This window comes from Epinephelus lanceolatus, chromosome 19 (genome assembly GCF_041903045.1).
Source record: "Epinephelus lanceolatus isolate andai-2023 chromosome 19, ASM4190304v1, whole genome shotgun sequence".
Classification (NCBI taxonomy): Eukaryota; Metazoa; Chordata; class Actinopteri; order Perciformes; family Serranidae; genus Epinephelus; species Epinephelus lanceolatus.
In genome coordinates, this window is record NC_135752.1 from 37,261,432 (window position 1) to 37,282,711 (window position 21,280).

Sequence of the window (21,280 nt, forward strand, 5' to 3'; positions counted from 1 at the left end):
TGTTGTTTCGTTCATCCTCAAAACAAACACATGCGCGAGCCAGGTAAGCATCTTTACGACAATATGCGCTAGAGCTCATGGGAAATGTAGGCTTCATTCCGGCAAAACACTACCACTCTTGTCCACAGGGTCGCCAAAATCAACTCAAAAATGAAAGTTCCTTGTAGGGGCTTTAAATGAAAATGGTTCGATATAAAACTTGATGCCTATCTGTCGGGAATCATTCCAGGCGGAGACAGCGACATGCCCCCACTGGAGAGTTCAATAGCAAACTCAGAAGGTACGGTGATGTATGTGATAAATTAAATGCTAAATTACTAAACATTCTGACAGCCATCACTGATAGCTCAGTGTTTGGTGAGCCCGGTCTCACTCCAAAGTCATCGAAATTTGCGATTGGGTGTGACCTGCTGCATTAGAAACTAACGCCTTTAATGCCTACATGATACGCAGCCAGGTGTCATTAAAGTTTAACTGAGGCCAGCAGCATCAGGGGGAAACGCGGCGGGACAAGGACAAAAGTTTAGGTGGCAAAAGTTCAACTGAAGCGGGTGGCAAGGGTGGTGGATGGGTCCAACAAACACCAATTTTCACTCAAGAGAGAGGTGTTCACTTCCCGTGAGATTCTAAAGCCAAACCCTGTTCTTTTCTCCTAACCAACCACGTGCTTTTGTTGCCTAAACCTAACCATGTGTGTGTGTTGTTGAAGGAAAAAAAAAAACGTAAATTAGCGGTGTTGTACCGACGTAGTGCTTTTATTTTGAAAGAGACTGTATGCAAACTGTACATTTCCTGTGAAAACAGAAGTGTATTTTGAAAGAAGACAATGCATGTAACAGGCTGAAGTTGACATGGCGTCCCAGAACCAACATACCCAGGGCACCTTGGACATCATATTTGGACGTGGAAAGTCCATGACCAAACGTGGACATGTGACGAGGTCGGAGTGAGAACGTGTTGGTTTAACTTAAGTGTTTCAAAGGCATCTGTGAACATAACACAACACAATATGAATTAAAATTGTAATTCCTAATGACAAGCAACATTTATGTGCAATATCTTATTTACACAGCAGTCAGACACAGGTGGAGATTTTGTTAGTAGCTGCAAAAATATTGGAGCTACTAACATATTGATGAATGCTGAAATACACATACATTTCCTTCTGCAAACAGTTTACACACAAATTCGTTCTGCTCATGTTTCATGAATGAGACCTAATGTGTTTGGGAGTTACAATAGATGATGTCACACCTACAAGAATATTAAGAGAACAGAAGGGTTTTTAAATACTTATAGGAATCTAGAGGTAAAGCGTGGCCTACTTCTTAGTCTCACAGCGCAGGATTATGAGTCATGTGATGCTCTAATAACGACATATAGCAGCTTTATTCTCACCCAAACTCATCACTCATTGTGTGCGCAGCAGAGTGAGATATAATAAAGATACTGTGATGACTAAGAGACAAAACAACAGAGAGGATCAAGGTTAAAACCTCCCCAGTGGGGCAAGTTGTTTCACCTGTGACTCAGAATCCTGAACAATTCAGATGGTGACTGTGTGTGTGTGTGTGTGTGTGTGTGTGTGAGACAGCAGATGTGAAGATGGCATTAGCCAGCGGTCACTGGCTGGAGAAGGAGATGAGGGGAGAGGCCCCGAGTCCCAGGTGGGTCACTGTTCTTCCTGTAACAGTGAATATGACGTCCTGACACCAGACTGATGATTCATCCTCTCTGCAGGATAGTTTTTAACAATGTGATGAATTCAAGGCTTCACATGGACTGATGCTGAGATTATTATTGGATCTGCAGACTCATTCTCACTGTCCATGTCTTCTGACACAGGCAGGGCCACGCGCTAGCTGTGGCAGGAAATGTCGCCTTTCTGTTTGGAGGATCCTCCAGCATGAGTCAGGAGGTGAATTTTTAATCTCATTATCAATTAATCTGCCAATTACTGTCACGAATAATCGATTAATCATTAAGTCTAAAAAGAAATTTAAAAAATGTGAAAGATGACAGCCTGTTCTCCTCCCAACTCCTCAAATACCGCCGCTTTGTAAGTGATTTTAGCGCCAGAGACAGAAGCGCAGAAGCACCTTACGTAGCAGTATGATACGCACCAGAAGCATCAGTTTTACTGGCAGCGGGCAACAACCCAAGTCGTCAAATACTAATGCTTTATGAGTGGATGTCGACATCAGACGCAGACGCAGAGAGGCACCCTTAGCAGCGGTGCTATATGCAGTTTTTAATGCCACCAGCAACTACCGTAATATAAAGAACATGAAAGTCCTCATAGGGCCAATGAGGGGAGGTGGATGGGTCACACAAGCTCCAGACTTTCACCCAGGAGGACACTGTTTGGCTTTGGTGTGAACTGTAAGCAAAACCATGGTGTTTTTTTCCAAACCTAGCCACGTCCTTTTGTTGCCTAAACCTCAGGAAGTCAACCTAAACACAAAGTATTTTAACAGCATTTCAAGTTTTGAAAAAGAATTTGTACATTTCCTGTGCAATTGGAGGCGTATATTAAAAAGACGCAAAGAATATAAGAAGTATCAGTTGAGACACCGTCTGTGAACACTGGAACAGATGCAGGAGGGTACCTGAAGCATCATATTAACATGTAAGTCCATTGACAAAGCGGCTTTATTTGATGAGTTAGGATGAGAACGTGTTGCAAATGTCCAAAGTGATGTCTTTAAATTGCATCGATCGTCCAACCAAAGGTCCAAAACCTGAAGCGTCTTTATAAATGACAAAGACAAGCAGTTCTCACATTTAAGAGGCTGGAACCAGCAAGTGTTTGACATTTTTGCTTGAAGAACAACTGAAATGACTGATCAGTTATCAAGTCAGTTAGTGATTAATTTTCTTTTGATTAACGAATCAATCAATCAACTTATCGTTGCAGTTCTGTTTCAAACCTTCTTAATTCAGGGAGCTCTGACAGCTGCCTGCTTAACATTTGCATACAACACATGGCTGAAACATGGGATATAATCGTCTAATGGTCTTCTTCTTTATTTAGGAGGACATCATTGTTTACTTCAACGACTTCTACATGCTGACAGGTATGAATAAAAGATGCTAAAAGTCCCAATTATATTGTATTTTTTGGAGCCCTAGATGGTCTGGATTATATTATTTTATCTAGTGTGTCGAATATGTTTAAAGCTCAGTTTACCACAAAATCAAAACTACATATTTCCCTGTAGTGCTGTTTATCAGTCTAGATTGTTTCAGTGTGAGTAGCAGAGTGTTGGAGATATCAGCTGTAGAGATGTCTCTCAGCTTGTGGTGCTCAGAGCGCCCCCTCCCCCCCACAAAAAAAAGTACCTTTGAAAAACTCAACATCAATGACTCTGTCCAGAAATCATGACCTGGTTATTCAAGATAATCCACAGACCTTGTTGTGAGCAGTTTCATATAGGAACTATTTTCTTTCTACCGAGCTACACCTGCCACCCGTATCACTGCACAGAGGGAAGTGTGCATCTACTCATGGAGGAGAGGCTCCTCTACTAAGCTGTTACGTTAGCTAACTCAGTGGTGTGAGGTGAGTTAGCTGTAGGTACGCTTCTTTCTATGCAACTAGTCCATACCCATTGAGTGCACAGGTGCCCACGTACAGTTTCACATGGTGTGTGTTTGGGATACAGGTCATAGGAAATTGCAGATTAAATAGTCAACTGAACCCATGAAGAAGAGCAATGTATTCAGACAGAGTTTGTGTGAATGTGATAGTATGATTGCTTTATTGAAAGTACAGTAGTACCATTGCCAATAGTGGGATAGTTAGTGGGCTAAAACTGTACATTAGTAGTTGAGGTAGCACGTTGAAAGGCAGATAGTTAAAGTGTTTATATGTTGTATTGACTTAAAAGTGGGGCGCACGGGTAGTTCACATGGGAAAGGTGCGGCTAGCCCTTGTTGCAGCGGTGGGGGTTGGAATCCGGCCTTCGTTCTTTGCTGCATGTCTTCCTTGCTCTCTCCTATCCTTCCTATCATGCTTCACTGTCCTGTCAAATATAGGCAAAAAATGAACGTCGTCCTGTTCTACATATCTACCAAGTTTAGTAAAAATCCATATGGCGGTTAGGCCTAGATAAGAAATGATCTCTCTAGCACCCCCATTTTGTTTGATGGGGTCAATAATGGAGGGGTCCCCTCAGATTATGTGTGGTCATATGCCTACAAAGTTGCGTGGTGATGGCTGAAACCCTTGAGATGTTATACACCTTTATGTGATGAGCCACGCCCTCCGCAATATTCATTGCCTTATAGAAGCTCAGTTTTAGTAAGTTTTCCAACTTTTGCCAAGAGGGAACTTTAGATATTGGTCCCTAGATTATGTTCACCCAGTTTCATGCAGATCGCTCAAACTTCCTAGGGGTGCCATGTCATAATTTTGACATCCCATTATTCCGAAAATTACCCATTGTTCCGAAATCTCAGTACTTCGACATCCCATTGTTCCGAAGTCCTGTTGTTCTGAAATCTCCATGTTGCAATGCAAAAAGTTGAAAAAGCGAGCAGCAAGGGAAAGCAGCAAGACACCATGTTGTCGTGTTGTTTACTGTTGCCATGACGACAACGGTCGCCCTGTTTTGAGGAAGTAGAAACGATGTTGAAAGTTATAATTTTAACCCAAACCATGATCTTTTCCTAACCCTTAACCAAGTAGTTCTTGTGCCTAAACCTAACCAGACCGGGGCGTCGGTGGCTTGGTGGTAGAGCAGGCTCCCGGGTTCGAGTCCAGCCTATGGCCCTTTGCTGCATGTCATCCCCCTCTCTCTCTCTCTCCCCCTTTCACACTTGTCTGTCCTATCCATTAAAGGTGAAAATGCCCAAAAACATATCTTTAAAAAAAAACAAACCTAACCAGACCTTAATCATGAAACAGTTATTTTGTAACAATGAAAAATTAGATTTTGGAACAACAGGACTTCGTAACAATGGGTTTAATATGGTCGGAACAATGGGATGTCGAAACATTGAGATTTCGGAACAATGGGATGTCGGAATAATGGGATGTCGGATTTATGAACAGACCCCCTTCCTAGGAAGAGATCCATTTGAAGTGTTTTTCAAAAAATTCAAAATGGCGCAAAATCTATATAAGCGGAAGTTATGGGTTCTTGAGGCAAATGTGTTCCTCATGAGGAGAGGCATCTCTGTGCAAAGTTTCATGTCTCTACGACATACAGGGCATGAGATATGCCCATTCAAAGTTTGACATTTCAGTCGGTTGCTATAGCGCCCCCCTTTGGCCAATTGATGTAATATTGCTTCATTGGCATCCTCCCATGACCCTCTACCACTGTGCCAAATTTCACATGGATTGACCAAGTCAGTGAGGAGAAAAACGTGGAACACACACACACACAGAGTTTTCATCATTATATAGTAAGATGATTCAGTTGGCAGGTGTAGCTCAGTAGAAAGAAAATAGTTCCTACATGAAACTGCTCACAACAAGGTCTGTGGATTATCTTGAGTAACCAGATCATGATTTCTGGAAAGAGACATTGATGTTGAGTTTTCAAATGTATTATTTTGGCACTTTGAGCACCACAAGCTGAGAGACATCTAGTTCCATTATATTGGAGAAGGCAGACATCTCTACAACTGATATCTCCAACACTCGGCAACTCACGCCACTACTAACCAGAGCTTTTGTTCTTGTGTGCAGTTTCTCCTGATGATGTCATGTGGGAGGAGATTCCTCAGAGCGGAGACGTTCCCTCAGCCAGAGAAGGACACACTCTTTGGTACAGCAACATATATTAGTTGCTGATTGCTTAGGCCTACAGTTAGGGGGCAGACTCACTGCTGATAATGACACATGCCCATAGCTTTACCTGTCTTCTTTATTAGTGTTGTGAAAGGGAAGCTGTATCTGTTTGGAGGAGCGTCCAGCCCTGACGCCACTGAGTGTCTCCCAGGAGTCTACAGCTTTGATATAGGTGAGGATGTTACAGCAGGTGGAGAAACATGTCCCGGTTCATTTGTGCTAATGTTTCTTTGTGTTGTTAGTGCTGCTTTAATGTTACATTAATGAAGAGTAAAGTGAAGCCTAACAGTGCTGTGATGTGTCTCCATCTTCTGACAGTGTCTCTGACCTGGGAGGGCCTAGCAGTCGGAGGTGTGGCCCTCAGGACCCTCAGCCACAGCTCTGTTGCCGTGGGAGACAACATCTTCGTGTACGGAGGCAGTCTGGGAGGGAATCCATCTGATGATCTCTTGGTCTTCAACACAGGTCCATACATCATCATCTTCATCTTCATTTAAGGGCATAAAGATCTTGATATGCAAATGATAATTTAAGAAGTGAAGTGTTCCTTTAACTACTGGTCCTGATTCTTCTTCATCCCTGCTGATCATTTTCCAAACTCTCAGTTAGCTTTTAGAATTACTGTCGTCTGTATTTCTATGATAATCAGCTGACACAGACTGAGAGCGTTCTGCTTTTTAAAGGGCCAGTGTGTAATATTTGGCATGGTTTATTGTCAATCTGAATCTAAATCTGAATATTCTACCCATTAATATGTTTATATAAGTGTATGATCGCTATAAAATAAAATTTGTTTGGTTTTCGTAGCCTTATAATTATGCTTTTATATATATATATAGCAAGGGCCTTGCTTTAGAGAGGTCGCCATCTTGCGCCGCCATGTATGTACGGCAGACCGAGTGGACAATCCAGCCAGCCAGAGAACGCGTTTCGCGTGTATAAATAAACCAACGAAGACAGCGGAAGGAAGGAAGAAGGAGGAGGAAACAGCAGAGTGTTAGTAGTTCGTCGATAGAGAGTAGTGAAAAGTTTTTTTAGTTATAAAGTTTGCGAATGGACCACACTTACCACGCAACAGGAGAGAATGAACCCAAACGTCATCTGCGAGGAAAAGAAGATGCAACTTCACTCCTTGTGATGCACTCTCTGCGGCGCTTTTCCTCCTGGTGATATATCTCCCCAATGATGGTAGCAGTAGCACCGAATCCCATTCTGTGCATTCAGCCTCTCTTCTCGCCCGCTCAGCATCAAACACATGGAGTTCCTCATCTGTGTCCTCCGGCTCAAACAGGTATGGCTCTGGGTCTGTGTCCGCTACAAGAAACTCTTCAAAATCGCGTTCAAAGTCGTCCATTGCAGCTACTATAGTCCGGAGATATTGCTAGGCTAAATAAACAGCTGAGCTCTGTTTACAGGCTACGCTGTCAGTCAGTGTGCGGGCTGGAGATTGGTGGAGCAGAGAGGAGAGGGGGGTCCCCACTCAGGATGGTAAACGAGTATGTGTGTATGAAGTGTGTCTGTTACGCTAGAAGAGTCAGAGTTTGGGACGGAGTGGAGTGTTACCGGAGTTTTTGGAGTGCTCAAATAAACGGACCTTTTTCCCGAACGCTCCTCTGGTCTCCTGCTCGTGAGGGATTCATTACAATATCGTAACATGGCTTAGATTTCTAAATAAACATTCACCTCGTTGCTAGATAGACCTACTCCTGAAAAACTCGTGCGCAAGGCTTTTTGTCCCTACGAGGCCACCGTCATTTACCTGACGGGAGGGGTGAGCGAGTGAGCCCTGCAATCTAGAATTGACCACTAATGTCACTGTTTTCAACCCATTTTACACACTGGCCCTTTAAAAGACTCAGCCTGTTACAAGTTTGTGTGTCTGTGTTTTCTTTCTGTTTCAGTGTCTCTCACCTGGACGCCGGTAAAAACCAGCGGCTCTCTGCCTCCTGCGCTGTAAGACTCTGATCATCAGATACACACAGGGAGGATTTGTTACAGGAATGTTATATTGTGTTATATTAAAATGCACAGTGGTTGTGATTCTTATTAACACTGACACTAACCTTAGTATGTGTGTCTGTGAAGGTTTGGTCAGAGTTTTGCTCTGGTCGGAGATCAGGTGTTCATGTTTGGAGGATGTGAGGCAGGTGGAGACTTCTGTAAAGACTTGCATGTCCTCAACACAGGTAAATACTGAGTCAGGTTATACAGGAATATATATAGAAAACATGTTTGGAATCGTCAAGTGGTTTGTGTTTCCATTAAAACATTAATTATAAATAATTAAAGTTTCTTTAAATGCTTTTGACTGGAAATCAATGTAAGATCAACATTCATATTTTCCTTTATACTTCAAAAATAGAAATTGAATGAAATATAATATATAATCTAATAAATGGACTGGTTTCACTTCAGCGCAGTCAGCCCTAGACTTCCATACAAAGTGTACATCTAACAAAGTTTGTCTGACTTGTGATCTGACCTCTGACCTTTGGGTCTCTCCTGATTTCAGAGAGCTTGGTTTGGCAGAAATGGGAGGTGAAGGGAGAATCACCTGCAGCCTGCAGTGGACAAACACTGACTGCACACCATGATAAAGTACACACACACACACACACACACACACACACACACACACACACACGTACAAGTCTGGAGTTTGTCTGACCTATCCACCTCGCCTTCCACCCACCCTAGTGCAGACTTTCTCACTCTTCATAGTGTGGCAGTTACTTGGGGAATCCAAAAATGCTGCTGCCCGGTGCATGTCATACCGCTGCTAAAGTATGTCTTGGTGCGTCAACCCGACAGCACTTGCAGGAGCTGAGGCATTAAATGTAGTTAATTTGGCCATGTTTGACGATTTTAATACTGTAGTTAGTTGGTTACTTTTGACGTAGTAATGGTCTGTTTTTCATTTTCGCTTTTAAAAGTCCTAAACACAAGATATTGTACATTTATTCATGTAGTTTTGCATTGCTGTCAGTTGTTGAAGATTGTTTTGCACGTTAATCCTCTGATCTGCCAAAAATAGAGTAAATATTTTCTAAAGATTCTAACATTGTTTAAAAGTGTTTATTGCGTAATATATTTGCATGAGCAAATATAGGATGTATTTTAGAGGGTTTATAATTTAACTGTTTACGAGACATGGGTATTCTGTTACAGTAAAACACAACATCACGATAATCACCATTTTTGAGGTAGAATTATCCCATTGCAGTTTATATGAATCAGCATTTGGGTGGAATATTATATAAAGTATAATTTGGATAATATTTAACCAATTCATATGGTAGAATTTACCCAGGGTTGAAATTAATTTGACCCAGAATTTGAATTAAATGTGTAACCCATCTTGTTGGGTTAAAATGCACAACCCATTTTTTTGGGTCAAATTAACTACTGCTGGGTTGGTCCAATAGTTACCCAGGCGTTGGGTTAAAAAAAACCCAAGTTGGGTTGATTTTAACCCAGGATTTTTTAAGATCAATACAATCACCACAGTTTCAAGATTCGAGTCACCAATTCAGTATCTGACCAAATGTCTCCCCTTCTGTTCCTGAGATATGGTGTCAAATTATGGCCAGAAAAAGTGTTTTTGCAGAACATTATGATGCCACAGTGAAGTTGACCTTTGACCTTTTGGATATAAAATGTCATCACTTCATTATTTTATCCTGTTAGACATTAGTGTGAAGTTTTGTCATAATTAGCGTATGAATTCTTGAGTTATGGCCAAAACTCATTTTGTGGGGTCACACTGACCTTTGACCACAAAATTTTAATCACTTCATTGTTAAGTCAAAGTGGACGTTTGTGCCAAATTTAAAAAAAAAATCCTCCAGGTGCTCCTGAGATATTGCGTTCACGAGAATGAGACGGACAGATGACAACCCGAAAACATACAGCCACACCTGTCACTGGCGTGGAGACACAAATTCAGCCAAATGAAATATATTTTTTCTCTAAATCAGGGCAGAAATCCAGCAAACTCTCAAAACAGGAGCTTAGGAAGGTCTAAAATATGAAAGGAAATCGGAGCAGATGTAAACATTAATAGAAATAGTCTAGTAAAAGTAGTCTTTGATAAACTAAATCTAATTTGTCTCTGTTAAATCTGTGTTGAAGGATATCTACCTGTTTGGGGGCAAAAGCACGAATGAGGACGGCATGGTGACATCATCCAATGAAATCCATAAACTCAGCATCTGTGAGTGAAACACTGCAGATGAACTGACTGAGAAATATATGATCTATTATAAGGAAAGTCAAAGGATAGAAATATATTGATTATATATTTCACATTGTGTCTCTGCAGCTAAGATGAAGTGGAAGGTTCCTCTGTACGTCGGGATTCCTCCGGCTCGACGACACGGACACACCGCCTTCATCCTCCACAGCCACGTCAGTGTGTTACCAAACCTTTTTTTTAATTAGACCATTTGAGATTATTATTGTACAACAGCATATAAGGGCCATTGTAGTTTAAAAAACAACAAAAAAACAAAAAATTCTGGGGTTACATTAAAGTCATAAATTTATTTAAAAAAACGGAGATATTCTTTGAATTTTAGGTGGTAAATCCACAAGTAAAAAAAGAAATTACACAATCTCAATAAAAACTTGAATATGTTTGTATATTATAAATTCATGCATTTGTTAGTAAAACTCAAAAATTCTAAGGTTGATCCAGCGTTGCAAACTGAAGCAATGGGGTTCCTTAAAAATGCATGAATAAATAAATCAATTTTTTAAAAAAAAAAAATTGAGAGAGCATTTTTTTTTCTTCATTTTTTTCTTCATAAATGTGAATTTCTCAGTATTTACTCTCAAATGTCTGACTTCAGGATCTTAGAGAATGTTCAAGGGTTTTTTTGCATTAATTGTGGGGTTTTTTTCTAATAATTTTACCTCTGTAATTTCAAAGAATATCCCATTTTTTTCCTGTAAAACATTAATCTTGGAGAATCTGAATTATTTCTTACGATATCCCCCCTCCCCTGGCTTCATAACCCTTTTACCCTGTGCCATTATTGTCATGTCTTTTTAAATAAGATTTTTCTGTGTGTTTGGTCGACAGCTGTACGTGTTCGGAGGAAAGAATGAAGAGCAGGAGTTTAACGACCTGAAGGTGATGAAACTCATCAACCCCTCAGAGAGACAACCAGGTACATTATTCCTTATTTATTTTATTGAAACACCACATTAACACGAGGGCCTGCAGCGTGCTTTACAGCAAATATCTGACTCTCATCTGGATGATTTAACTGTTCGTACCAACAGTGGAGCTAAAATATGAAGTTGTTCTTACTGCCTTTATACAGACAGCGACAGTGTCCCTAATGTTAAATCTTTAACCTTTCCGTTTTTGGATTCTTCGTTCACCGTTGAAGCATATATAGTTTTCTTGATGACAAAAATGCCTAAAGGAAAACTCTATGTGGAAGAGTGGTGATTGGTTATGATGCTACAAAGCAGCAGGACTCAGCTTAGCTATTGAGAACATAACACTGGGGGATTGTGGTTAACAGATGAGGCCACATTAAAGTGTTCGTCCTCTGGGGAGCAGGAACACACCATGAAATGTCAATCTGGCCAAATAGCTTTCGTGTACAAGAATAGTACAGATGAGGAGAACCGCAAACACTTTCGGAAAGTCTTCACCTGGAAGTCATTGATTGTGCTGGAGTAGCTGTGTGAACACTGGACTTTTTCTCCACAGTGATGAAGGAGATTTTGTCGGAGTTTGGTCTGCAGGGAGTCAGCCACAGGTCAACAGCCGCTTCACACACCTGTGTTTCTGTTTCGTCTTGCTGTGTGTGTGCAGTTTCAGCTTCACGTCACGCTCTGTTTGACTCTCAGCTCTCAGTCTAACACTCTGGTTTCATTCTGGTCTCGACAGCTTCACTCCCACAAAGGTTCCCAATGTTCGCTACGAGCTGAGCGACTCGGCTGCGTTCAGCCAGCCCAGGGGCCCCGCAGCTAGTGCTCAGGTGATGACTGTACATGAAGTAAGATTAAAACAAGACAAAGCTCTCTAGTAACACAGGTGATGTGTTGTTTCCTCCTGTAGGTGTTTGTCCACAGAGACTTCAGTGCAGTGCGAGATCAGGCCATGAAAATGATCCAGACTGCTTTCGCCCTGCTCGACCAGGAGTTCCTCAAACTGGACCGGTACATGAACACGTTTAGTTTGTTTGCATTAGGTATTTACATCAGATCATTAATGCCAAATACTGATCCAGCTGGGGTCTCTTTGAAGAGATGGTCTGGTTGACAGCTGATAACTCCTTTGACACCTGGATCAACATCAGACGCCTCTCACAAACACTTCAACCTTTGAAACCTGAACAAAGTGGTTTCGATTTCTTTCGAGATAATGGGGAACTAGATTATAGAGGCTTGTTGCGCTGCTCATCGCCTTCTTCCCGTGTTTCCAGAAGAAATCAAACCAATTTGTTCAGGTTTCAAAGAGTTAACTCTCTAAATATTCATATAACTAGGCTGTCAAACTTGTATTAATTTCTTTACGTCTGAATTTCTTTTCTTTCCTCAGAGAGAAGTCAGAGTTGTCTCAAGCTGCTGCTGCTCTGCAAAGAGACAAAGAAGCTCATGAAGCCTGCAGACAACAACAGCAGCAGGTTCATCGCTTCATCCAATCAGATCTCAACCAACTGAATATCGTCTAACATGTCTAATTTAAACCCTTTTATCCAACTACTGCATTGTTAACATGCTAATGCTAACATGTTAGCATGGCAGAATGCTTGGGAACTGCCCATTGGTTCGACATCCCATTGGTTCGACATCCCATTGTTCCGACCATATTAAACTCATTGTTCCGAAGTCCGTTCCGAAATCATCATGATGCCCTGTGGTTAAGGTCTGGTTAGGTTTAGGCACAAAAACCACTTGGTTAGGGTCAGGAAAAGATCATGGTGTGGGTTAAAATGAAAAAGAAAGTGACAAACACATAAGCCGTGAGCCTGCTCCGCCTCAAGCCTTTCCCAGCTGACCCAGAGCCGGTCGCGGCGCACCATACGCCCGCCGCGAGCCGTTCAGCACCGTGGACAGTCGGACTAATGGGATGTCGAACCAATGGGCTGTCGAACCAATGACATGGACCCGAATGCTTTGGGGCTTGTTAGCATGCTAAATTAGGAGCACAGACCATCTGGACATATGTTTTGTGTTGTTTTGTGTGTGTGCAGGAGCTACAGGAGATGCTGGACCGACATCGCTCCCAAAATGAGGCGTGGCTCCGAGCGAGAGCCGAGGAGAACGACCGAGAGAGGAGGGAGCTCTGCAGGCTCAGAGTCAGTAAACACACCCATCCTGTTTTTTGGTCTTGTGGATTTTTTTCGGATAGCCGAGACGTGTGTCTCTGGCTGACCACTTGTGTACAGATTGCGTTACTGCCATAGACTGTATAATGACGATAGATGACATGTCACCTCCCCAAATAAAACACGGGGCAACCCACTGAAAATAGGTGATAAACTCCTTTCCCATTGCCAATAGTCCAGAGCTGTGTACATGGCTCTGCAGCAGACGAGTATACCTTTCTGGGAGGGATTTTTTTTTCTGCTGTGTGACGTTCAATGTCATGGACAGGCCAGGAAACAGATTAGCAAACAGTAGAAAGCAGCATGGAGGCCAGTGAAAAGTAATGGTGGTTACTTGTCTTTATAGACCTCTTACTTGTGCTGCTTGGGCGGAGATGGATGTTTTTTTGTTACATTAACAAGCCAGGTGTTAGCGGGTGTTAGCAGGTTTTTGTGCAGTGTAAAAGGGGCTTAAGTGTGAGCTAAAGCAGATGCGTGGAATGTGGGAGCATCACATTTAAACAAACCCTCCCTCCCTCTGTCTGTCTGTGTGATGGGTCCTCAGGAGGAGGTGCTGCAGGAGCAGGAGCGGCTGAAGGAGGAGCAGAGCAGCATCCAGAAACGCAGCGAACATCTTCTGTCCATCATGCAGCAGTTCAAAGGAATGTGAGATAGAAGGATAGATGGATGGAGACGGACATGATCTTCTTTTTTTTTCATCTTTGTTCCACTTTGAACGTTACATGTTATGTTGTGTTCCCACTAGGCGCGAATAAAGGTTAAGTCAATGTAACACGTGATTAGACATGAATTCCCACCAGGCAGTGTAATGGACGCAATGGACATGAAATATTTGAATTAAGTGGCTGAAATGAAGCAAGTAGCACGATTTTGCACCATACCAAGAGTTGAAAAATCTGAACTTCAGCGACAATTTGCACCACGATAGCCAATCAGCATTGAGAGTCTCTGGGGACATATGACGCTGAGGACGTACTTTCAAGCACGTATGACCCGAGTTATTTGTGCGTATGAAGCGAGTCAACACAAAATTGCCTCGCGTTTGGTGTGAACACATTTAACTTTCTTACAGTACAATAAAAATATGTTGCAAAAAAGAATGTGAAAAGTTTGCATCTCGTATTGTTGAGAGCACAACAGCTGATTGTAGCGTTGTCATAGCTGAGCATCATTTGACTCTTAATTTAAATGTGAGAATTTCATAATAAACCCTGACTTACAAAAGCCAGATGGTGTCAGTTGGTCTTTTCCTTCCAAACCAGGTGCTTACAGCTCAGGAGACACTCCTACAGTCACCAGGGGATACATGGAAGATCTGGAGTAACTTCACTAATATAATAAATAAATAAAATATATGATTTAATTCATATATTCACATTGAGAGTGACCTGTGTGTATCACAACAGCGTCGGCCTCTGATATGACGTCAGGCCAAGCAGTTACTAGTTTCATAAGATAATCAGAAATGACTGTTAGTGCTTTGAGAGGAAACGTGGTCTGCTAGCTTCAAACTTGTAGTTCTGTTCAGCAGTGTATGATGGGATTTGTAGTCCTGGGATGTTTGGTGAAGAGTAGAAGTCCATCATGTGAGATAGCAAGCATGAATTTATCTTGTGTTTGTCTCATTGTTCTGTCAGTTTGTAAAACCACACTGTAGCTGAGAGTCAACAACAGGACATTGACTGGTTTGACATGTTGGGTTTTTTTTGTCCGCAGCGTCCACTGAACCATGAAGAGCTCCACAGCTGCTGCAGGCGATGCTGTCTCTTTAATTTGTAGCAGGAGATCTGGGAGCAGAAGAAGATGCATGTGTAAAGCACTGTAGATATTACATGAAGCCAACATCAGTCGTCTCAGACGGGTTATTCTAAGTCAACAAATGTCTTCCTGACACCATCAGTATCCAGTTTGTTAAGAGCAGGGTTGGATTAATGAGTACAGTTGGTGTCTAACTGAGAATGATTACCTGACTCTGAGGATCCAACAGGTTCTCACTACGACCTCGTCACATATTGACGTTTGGTCATGGACTTTCCACGTCCACATATGACGTCCGAGGTACCCTGGGTGTGTTGGTGGTTAAAGTTCTGGGACACCGTGTCAACTTCAGCCTGTTACATGCATTGGTTTTCAAAATACACTTCTGTTTTCACAGGAAATTTAACATTTCGTCATCTCAGTACAACACCGCCAATTGATGTTTTTTTTCCGTCCACAACAAACACATGCAGTTACCTTTAGCCAAGACATGCACATGGTTTGGTTTATGCACCAAAAGAACATGGCGGTGATTGTTGGACCCATCCATCACTGCTCCCACCCGCCCTCTTAACTTATGTTGTTATCCCGCCGCGTTTCTCTGACGCTGCCAGTATTCGCCCATGTATCATGCCGACGTGGAAGGACAGCTTTTGTCTTTGGTGTCTGACACCGGACGTCACTGCTCAAGTGCTGATAGTGCTTTTACATTCACCACTGTTGTGTGAATTTTTAGAGCTGGTTTATTGAGATAAGCAGTACGTGGCGCTACTGATGACGCAATCAAAAGAGCGCCAGTCAAACTTCACGGGCAGAAAAACAATGACTGTATTATAAGATCTAGACCCTTAAATGGCGCCTGCTCAGTCCAAGGACAACTGCTCACCTGGCACATGCGCCAAAAAAGTTTCTAGCATCTGGGTTTACTTTCGTTGTACGCAGCCCACTGACTACGTGCAGTATTGTCTCTTCTGCTGGTTCCACCTGCAGGTTCTTGCTCGTCCCATAGACCTTACATTGTGATGACATCACAGATCTGGGTTCACGTAAAATCTTATAAACATAAAACCTCCGTGGATGAAAAATTAATCATAGAAAGAGTCAGAATTGAGCTTGTTTGCAATTCCTTGTCTCAGCTGGTGTCAGCGGAGCTGTAGCGTTAGCTCGGCGAGCTAGCAGTAGATGCACTCTTCCTTCTGCGCAGTGATACGGTTGGCAGGTGTAGTTCGGTAGAAAGAAAATAGTTCCGACATGAAACGGCTCTCAATAAGGTCTGTGGATTATCTTGAGTAACCAGGTCATGATTTCTGGACAGAGTCATTGATGTTGAGTTTTTCACATGTATTTTTTTGGCACCTTGAGCAACACAAGCTGAGAGAAGGCAGACATTTCTACAGCTGATATCTCCAACACTCTGCAGCTCACACCAAAACAATCTAACCTGATGAACAGCACTACAGGTAAGAGGAAAATATGTATTTTAGATGTTTAGGTGAACTGTCCCTTTAATGACAACATCTGTATTCTGTACTTTAGTGTTTGTTTTTATATTTAGCAGCTGTAAATCAGCTCTGACAGGAGAAGAAAATGTTGCTTTAACACCTCTGAATATATCACAACTCATTTTATTAATGGAGCTGTCTGACTGCCCGCTGTGTCTGTCTGTCTGTCTGTCTCTGTCTGTCTGTCTGTCTGTCTCCTCCACTGTCGCATTCAACAGCAGGACGGATCACTATTAAGCAAGGAAAAACAGCGTAATGCGCCAGTCGGTGTCTTTGTATTTCCTCTCGGTTGCACTATTTGGCAGCGCGAGGCAGGGGCGGGGAGAGCGCGTGAAGAGTGTCACTCCGCAGCAATATGACCGGAAGTGAGGCGATGGAAAAAATAAGAGCTCAGTGTTTGACTTAATGGTGTTAGAAGCCAGTTCTTTCTCATATTTATTCTCAGTATTTCTCAGGGCTGCTTTCAATGTGTTAAATAACCTTTTATTTATATTAACTGTAGATTCTGCTTTTAGATTGTTTTTGGCCAAACAAGTTGGTAAATGTAAATTTACAGCATTTAAAGTTTTATTTATTATAAATTCATTGAAAAGACAAAAATAAAAAGTGAATTTAAAAAAAAATTAAAATAAATAAAAGGATAAAATTGGGCCAAAAATTCTTTTAAAGATCTTAATTATACCTATACAAGCATTTTATTATTACATAATTCATAAAATCTGAGAAACGTGTAATTAAGTGGTATTGAGTATCTTAAAAGTTAATATAATTCTGGATTAATGTGTGACATGCTGTAGTTTTTTATTCATTATCAAACAATAAAAGTTTAGTGGCAAGTGATTTTTAATTTGAATGTTTGTTTTTTTTTTAAATTTATGCTTCAAAAGGCTGCTGTTTACTATCTCAGAAGGTATAATGTTTATTTTTCTAGGTGTTTATATTGTCATTTTTAAACAGAGATCACAATAGGGCCACTACTAAGTCCCTTTTTATGCCTCCTTCTTATTTTTACACAGAACCAAACAACAGCAGCATCATTCTGCTCCTGATTGTGATGTAAGACAGCATGCCGGCATCACAGAACCAAATGAGGCGTGATGTAACAGATAACTGATAACAGTGGCATTAACATGGCAATAACAATCATTTATCGTTCATGTCATATGGCGGCTGATCTGGTCCTCTGCTTTGAGGGTAAGGAGCTCTGAAAGTCACTGTTCTTTGGCCAATACTGGCTAATTATTGGACACTGTTCTTCTTGTTTGAGTTACCTGCTAACTGCTACTAGCTGCTTCTTAGATATCCTGCAGTAGGTCATATGTGTAACATTGTCAAAACATCACATCTATCCTGCACATGATACCATCCTGGTGGCTGTCGTGTTTATACAGAAATCATTTCGGCACTGTTAGTACTTCCTGTGATGGCTGAAATGTGAGACCACTCCGTCCCCTCATTCCATGATCGTACCTTACATATTCACACCTTGAACAGACAGTTGCCATGTGTGTCTGTGGACAGATTGTGACAATGTGATTGTGTTACAGCAGTTCACGAAGCTTAACAGGTGTGAAACTGAGATCAAATCTGAAGGCCTAGTTTGAAGATGAGTGTGGTCCGTGCAGGGGGGCCAGAGCTATGGGAGCAGGAAGTATGGAAGGGGACATTGCCATCCCACTTTACGCCCCTGGCCCTCATTCATTTTAAGTCACTGATGGCTGGAGTGATCCAGTTGGAAAAAGGTCAGGTTAGGGTCAGGAAAAGATCATGGTGTGGGTTAAAATGAAAAAGGAAGTGACAAACACATAAGCCGTGAGCCTGCTCTGCCTCAAGCCGGTCGCGGCGCACCATACGCCCGCCGCGAGCCGTTCAGCACCGCGGACAGTCGGACTAATGGGATGTCGAACCAATGGGCTGTCAAACCAATGACATGGACCCAGCACTTCATGGGCCTCTGTACTGGAGATAAAACTGATATCCACTGGTGTAGTGGAGGGTTTACCCATGGTATACCCACCAACCAGCCAGAAAACCACTGAAATATAAAGGAGTGTATTCTCACTTCCTCCTCGGTAACCTGCCTATCTAACAAGTAGTACACCCACATCACCATCAACCATGACACTGCTGATATCCGTCTGACACAGATGACTTTTGATAAAATTCTTCTTCCTAAATGTGCCTTTAAAGCAGTGGTTCCAACTGGTGGGTGGCCATCCAAAAGTGGGTCACTGGTCAAACAGAGTTTCTGATCTGAAGTGCCGTTTCTTGCTACAGATTGAGGCAATAACGGACAGCTGCTTGACAGAGACAGCAAACTAGCTTGACGACATGCCCAAACACAAGCATGGCGCTGAATATATAAAACTGTGTAGACCTTGATCTAACTAAGGAGAAATCTGAACCCCATGGATGGACCAGCTGGGAAGCACTGATACAAAGAAACCTACAGTTAGTGAACACATCACCCCAAGTGCGTCTGATTTTTAAAAAATTTCTTCTTCATTTTCAAATTTAAAAAAGAGAATAACACAACTAGACCAGACAGTTTCCCCTCCCTTCCTCCCATATGACAGAATCACCTTGTCAACAAGGTCAGCAAGGTCAAATAAAACAAAATAAAATATGATAAGTCATAACAAAACACAGCCTAAATCATGTCTAGATCAACTAATTGCAGTCTGACTGAGTCCATATGGTCAATATAGGGTTGCCATATCTTGATGAAGTGATAACATCTGCCTCTCTGAGCATGTTATTTTCTCCAGAGGTACACATTTATTATATCTGAAAACCATTTTGACAAAGACAGAGTAATCCAATTTCCACGTTAGAGCTATACATTTTCTTGCAACAGCAAGTGCAATCTTAATGAATTTAAAAACAGCGTTGCAACTGAAATTTAGACCAGTTAGTTTTCCAAGTGAACATAACTCTGGCTCTAATGGAGGACATGGTATCACAGATTTTCCCAAAAGTGTTGTACTTTTGCACGCAGCCATGTAGCGTGTAAAAATGTAGCTTCTGCTGTGCCACGTCTAATACACACCTTAGATATTACACGGTTATATTTATGCAGCTTCAGAGGAGTGAAATAGAAGAATTAGAATTAGAAAGCCTTTATTGTCGTTGTACAAAGAATATACAACCAGATTAGGAGTGCCACGTCTGATCAGATGCCGAGTAGTTATTAAAACAAGCAAGTAAAAATCAGACAACATAATCATTAATAAAACTGTAAATAAATAGTGTAAAAAGAAAAGGCTGTATCAAGCTGGTGCACATGTAAATAAATAGCGGATTGCAGTTGAAGAGCAGGATTGTTCTGATTTATCAGATGTTTTTAAGTCTATTTGTGCATGACTTTAAGCTCCTGTATCTCCTACCAGAGGGCGGGAGAGAGACCAGTTTGTGACCTGGGTGGGAACAGTAGTAGATCAGTCAGGTGCAGAAGATTATAGTGACTAATTCTAAATCTTGAATCAATGGTCACACAAACACTTTCTTGACAAAGATCCTCCCATAGGGCTTCATTAGTGTTTGTGTTTGGGTCTGATTCCCCAGTGCGAGCAATTATAATAGGCCCTGGGGCACGCTAGTTACTAGTTAGGGCGTGCACACGCACACACACACACACAAACACACACAATGGTTTGTGTCTGCAACGGTTTTTTATTTGGTTGAACATGTCAGGTGGTATCCACATGAATGCCAGAACCAAAGGTTTCCCAGCAGAGCCTTATACTGGAACAAGATGGTCAAAGTCATTCACTTCACCTGTCAGTGGTTTTATTGTTCTGGATGATTGGTGTATGTGTATATATTGGTAGAATGTAGAAGAAGCATATGATTGCTATTGACTATTTTGCAAAAAAAGAAAAAATCACGATAGAGATGGCTTTGCAGCTTTGAGGGCATATAGCCTACAGCAAATGGCACCATTTTCAATTTAATGTGGGCTCTTTGAACACAAGTGTAGTTCAGAGGTGGCAATCTAAATCATAAGCCCTTTTTAAACAGGAGTTAGAGCGAGTTAGCTTGGTGTCTTTCAAAAACATGTGAAGAAGGCAATAAACAGGAATTGTGCAAATTTGCAGGAAAGCCCAATCAGTCTTTTTTCAGCATTGGCAGTATAAAAACAAAATCGGGGAGTGCAGCAAAATGCCGCCTACCTACTTTTGTTTATACAGAATGTGCCTTTTTCGGGGCAATGGGGGGCGTGAGCAAGTAACAAAACGTGTAGCTCAGTGTGTGAGGTAAACAGTGACGTGGGAGGGAAGCCGCGGCTGGTCAGTCCTGCGATTCTCTCGTAAGTCGGCCCGTTCTTCACCGTCCCCGTCATCTGACGGTTAATGGCCTCTTCGTTTGCGAGGACAAGGAGGGCGCGCAATTCCTTGTCTCCCCAGTTGCTCATCTTTACAGTGTCTGTCAAGTTTGTGTTTCCCTCTTGCTACTAGCTGCTCGCTAATTCCTGCTATCAGCTGTTTCCTGTTTATCCACTGCCAGTGGCTCGCATGTGCGGCGTCATCAACAGTTCCTCCCACAAGTCTTCAACAGCCCCTCCCGTGGCAGAAGGCCGCCTCGGTCTGTTTAAACTAAAAGGGTTCCGCCAATATGTCTACCCTACGAGGCGGAAAATTGGGCGCCTCGGTTCAACTCGCCAATCCGGCTCTGTGTGTCTAAACGCTCGCAGCTGGCCGACAAAACGGCCCAACATTCGTGGAAAATCTGGCAGTGTGAAAGGGGCTAGTGGCAAGGGCCCCCCCACCAACCCCAAGGGCCCCAGTGCAACCTGCACTGTGTATGTGACGTAATCTTTGCGCGACCATTTTGACCGGGGCGACGTAGGGGCGTAGGGACACCGTTAGCGG

At 42.2% G+C, this 21,280-nt stretch overlaps 1 protein-coding gene across 1 annotated transcript; it reads left to right on the plus strand.

Moving 5' to 3' along the window:
- Positions 1-1,605: 1,605 nt before the first annotated feature.
- Positions 1,606-14,370, plus strand: LOC117269868 (uncharacterized). Its single transcript, XM_078162383.1, has 18 exons — positions 1,606-1,667; positions 1,846-1,918; positions 3,035-3,077; positions 5,699-5,777; positions 5,884-5,972; positions 6,119-6,265; positions 7,702-7,753; positions 7,886-7,986; positions 8,313-8,398; positions 9,932-10,013; positions 10,122-10,207; positions 10,884-10,971; positions 11,526-11,574; positions 11,706-11,796; positions 11,877-11,977; positions 12,360-12,444; positions 13,015-13,119; positions 13,694-14,370. The coding sequence occupies exons 1-18, from the start codon at positions 1,606-1,608 to the stop codon at positions 13,796-13,798; spliced, it is 1,524 nt and encodes a 507-aa protein (XP_078018509.1). The 3' UTR covers positions 13,799-14,370.
- Positions 14,371-21,280: the final 6,910 nt, after the last annotated feature.

What these genes read in the sequence shown, in the direction of transcription:
- LOC117269868 (XM_078162383.1), top strand. Translation starts at nt 1,606, where the DNA reads ATGGCATTAGCCAGCGGTCACTGGCTGGAGAAGGAGATGAGGGGAGAG. An exon ending in GGCTCTCTGCCTCCTGCGCT is followed by an intron (nt 7,754 to 7,885) that starts GTAAGACTCTGA and finishes GTGTCTGTGAAG; the next exon opens with GTTTGGTCAGAGTTTTGCTC. An exon ending in GAGTTCCTCAAACTGGACCG is followed by an intron (nt 11,978 to 12,359) that starts GTACATGAACAC and finishes TTCTTTCCTCAG; the next exon opens with AGAGAAGTCAGAGTTGTCTC.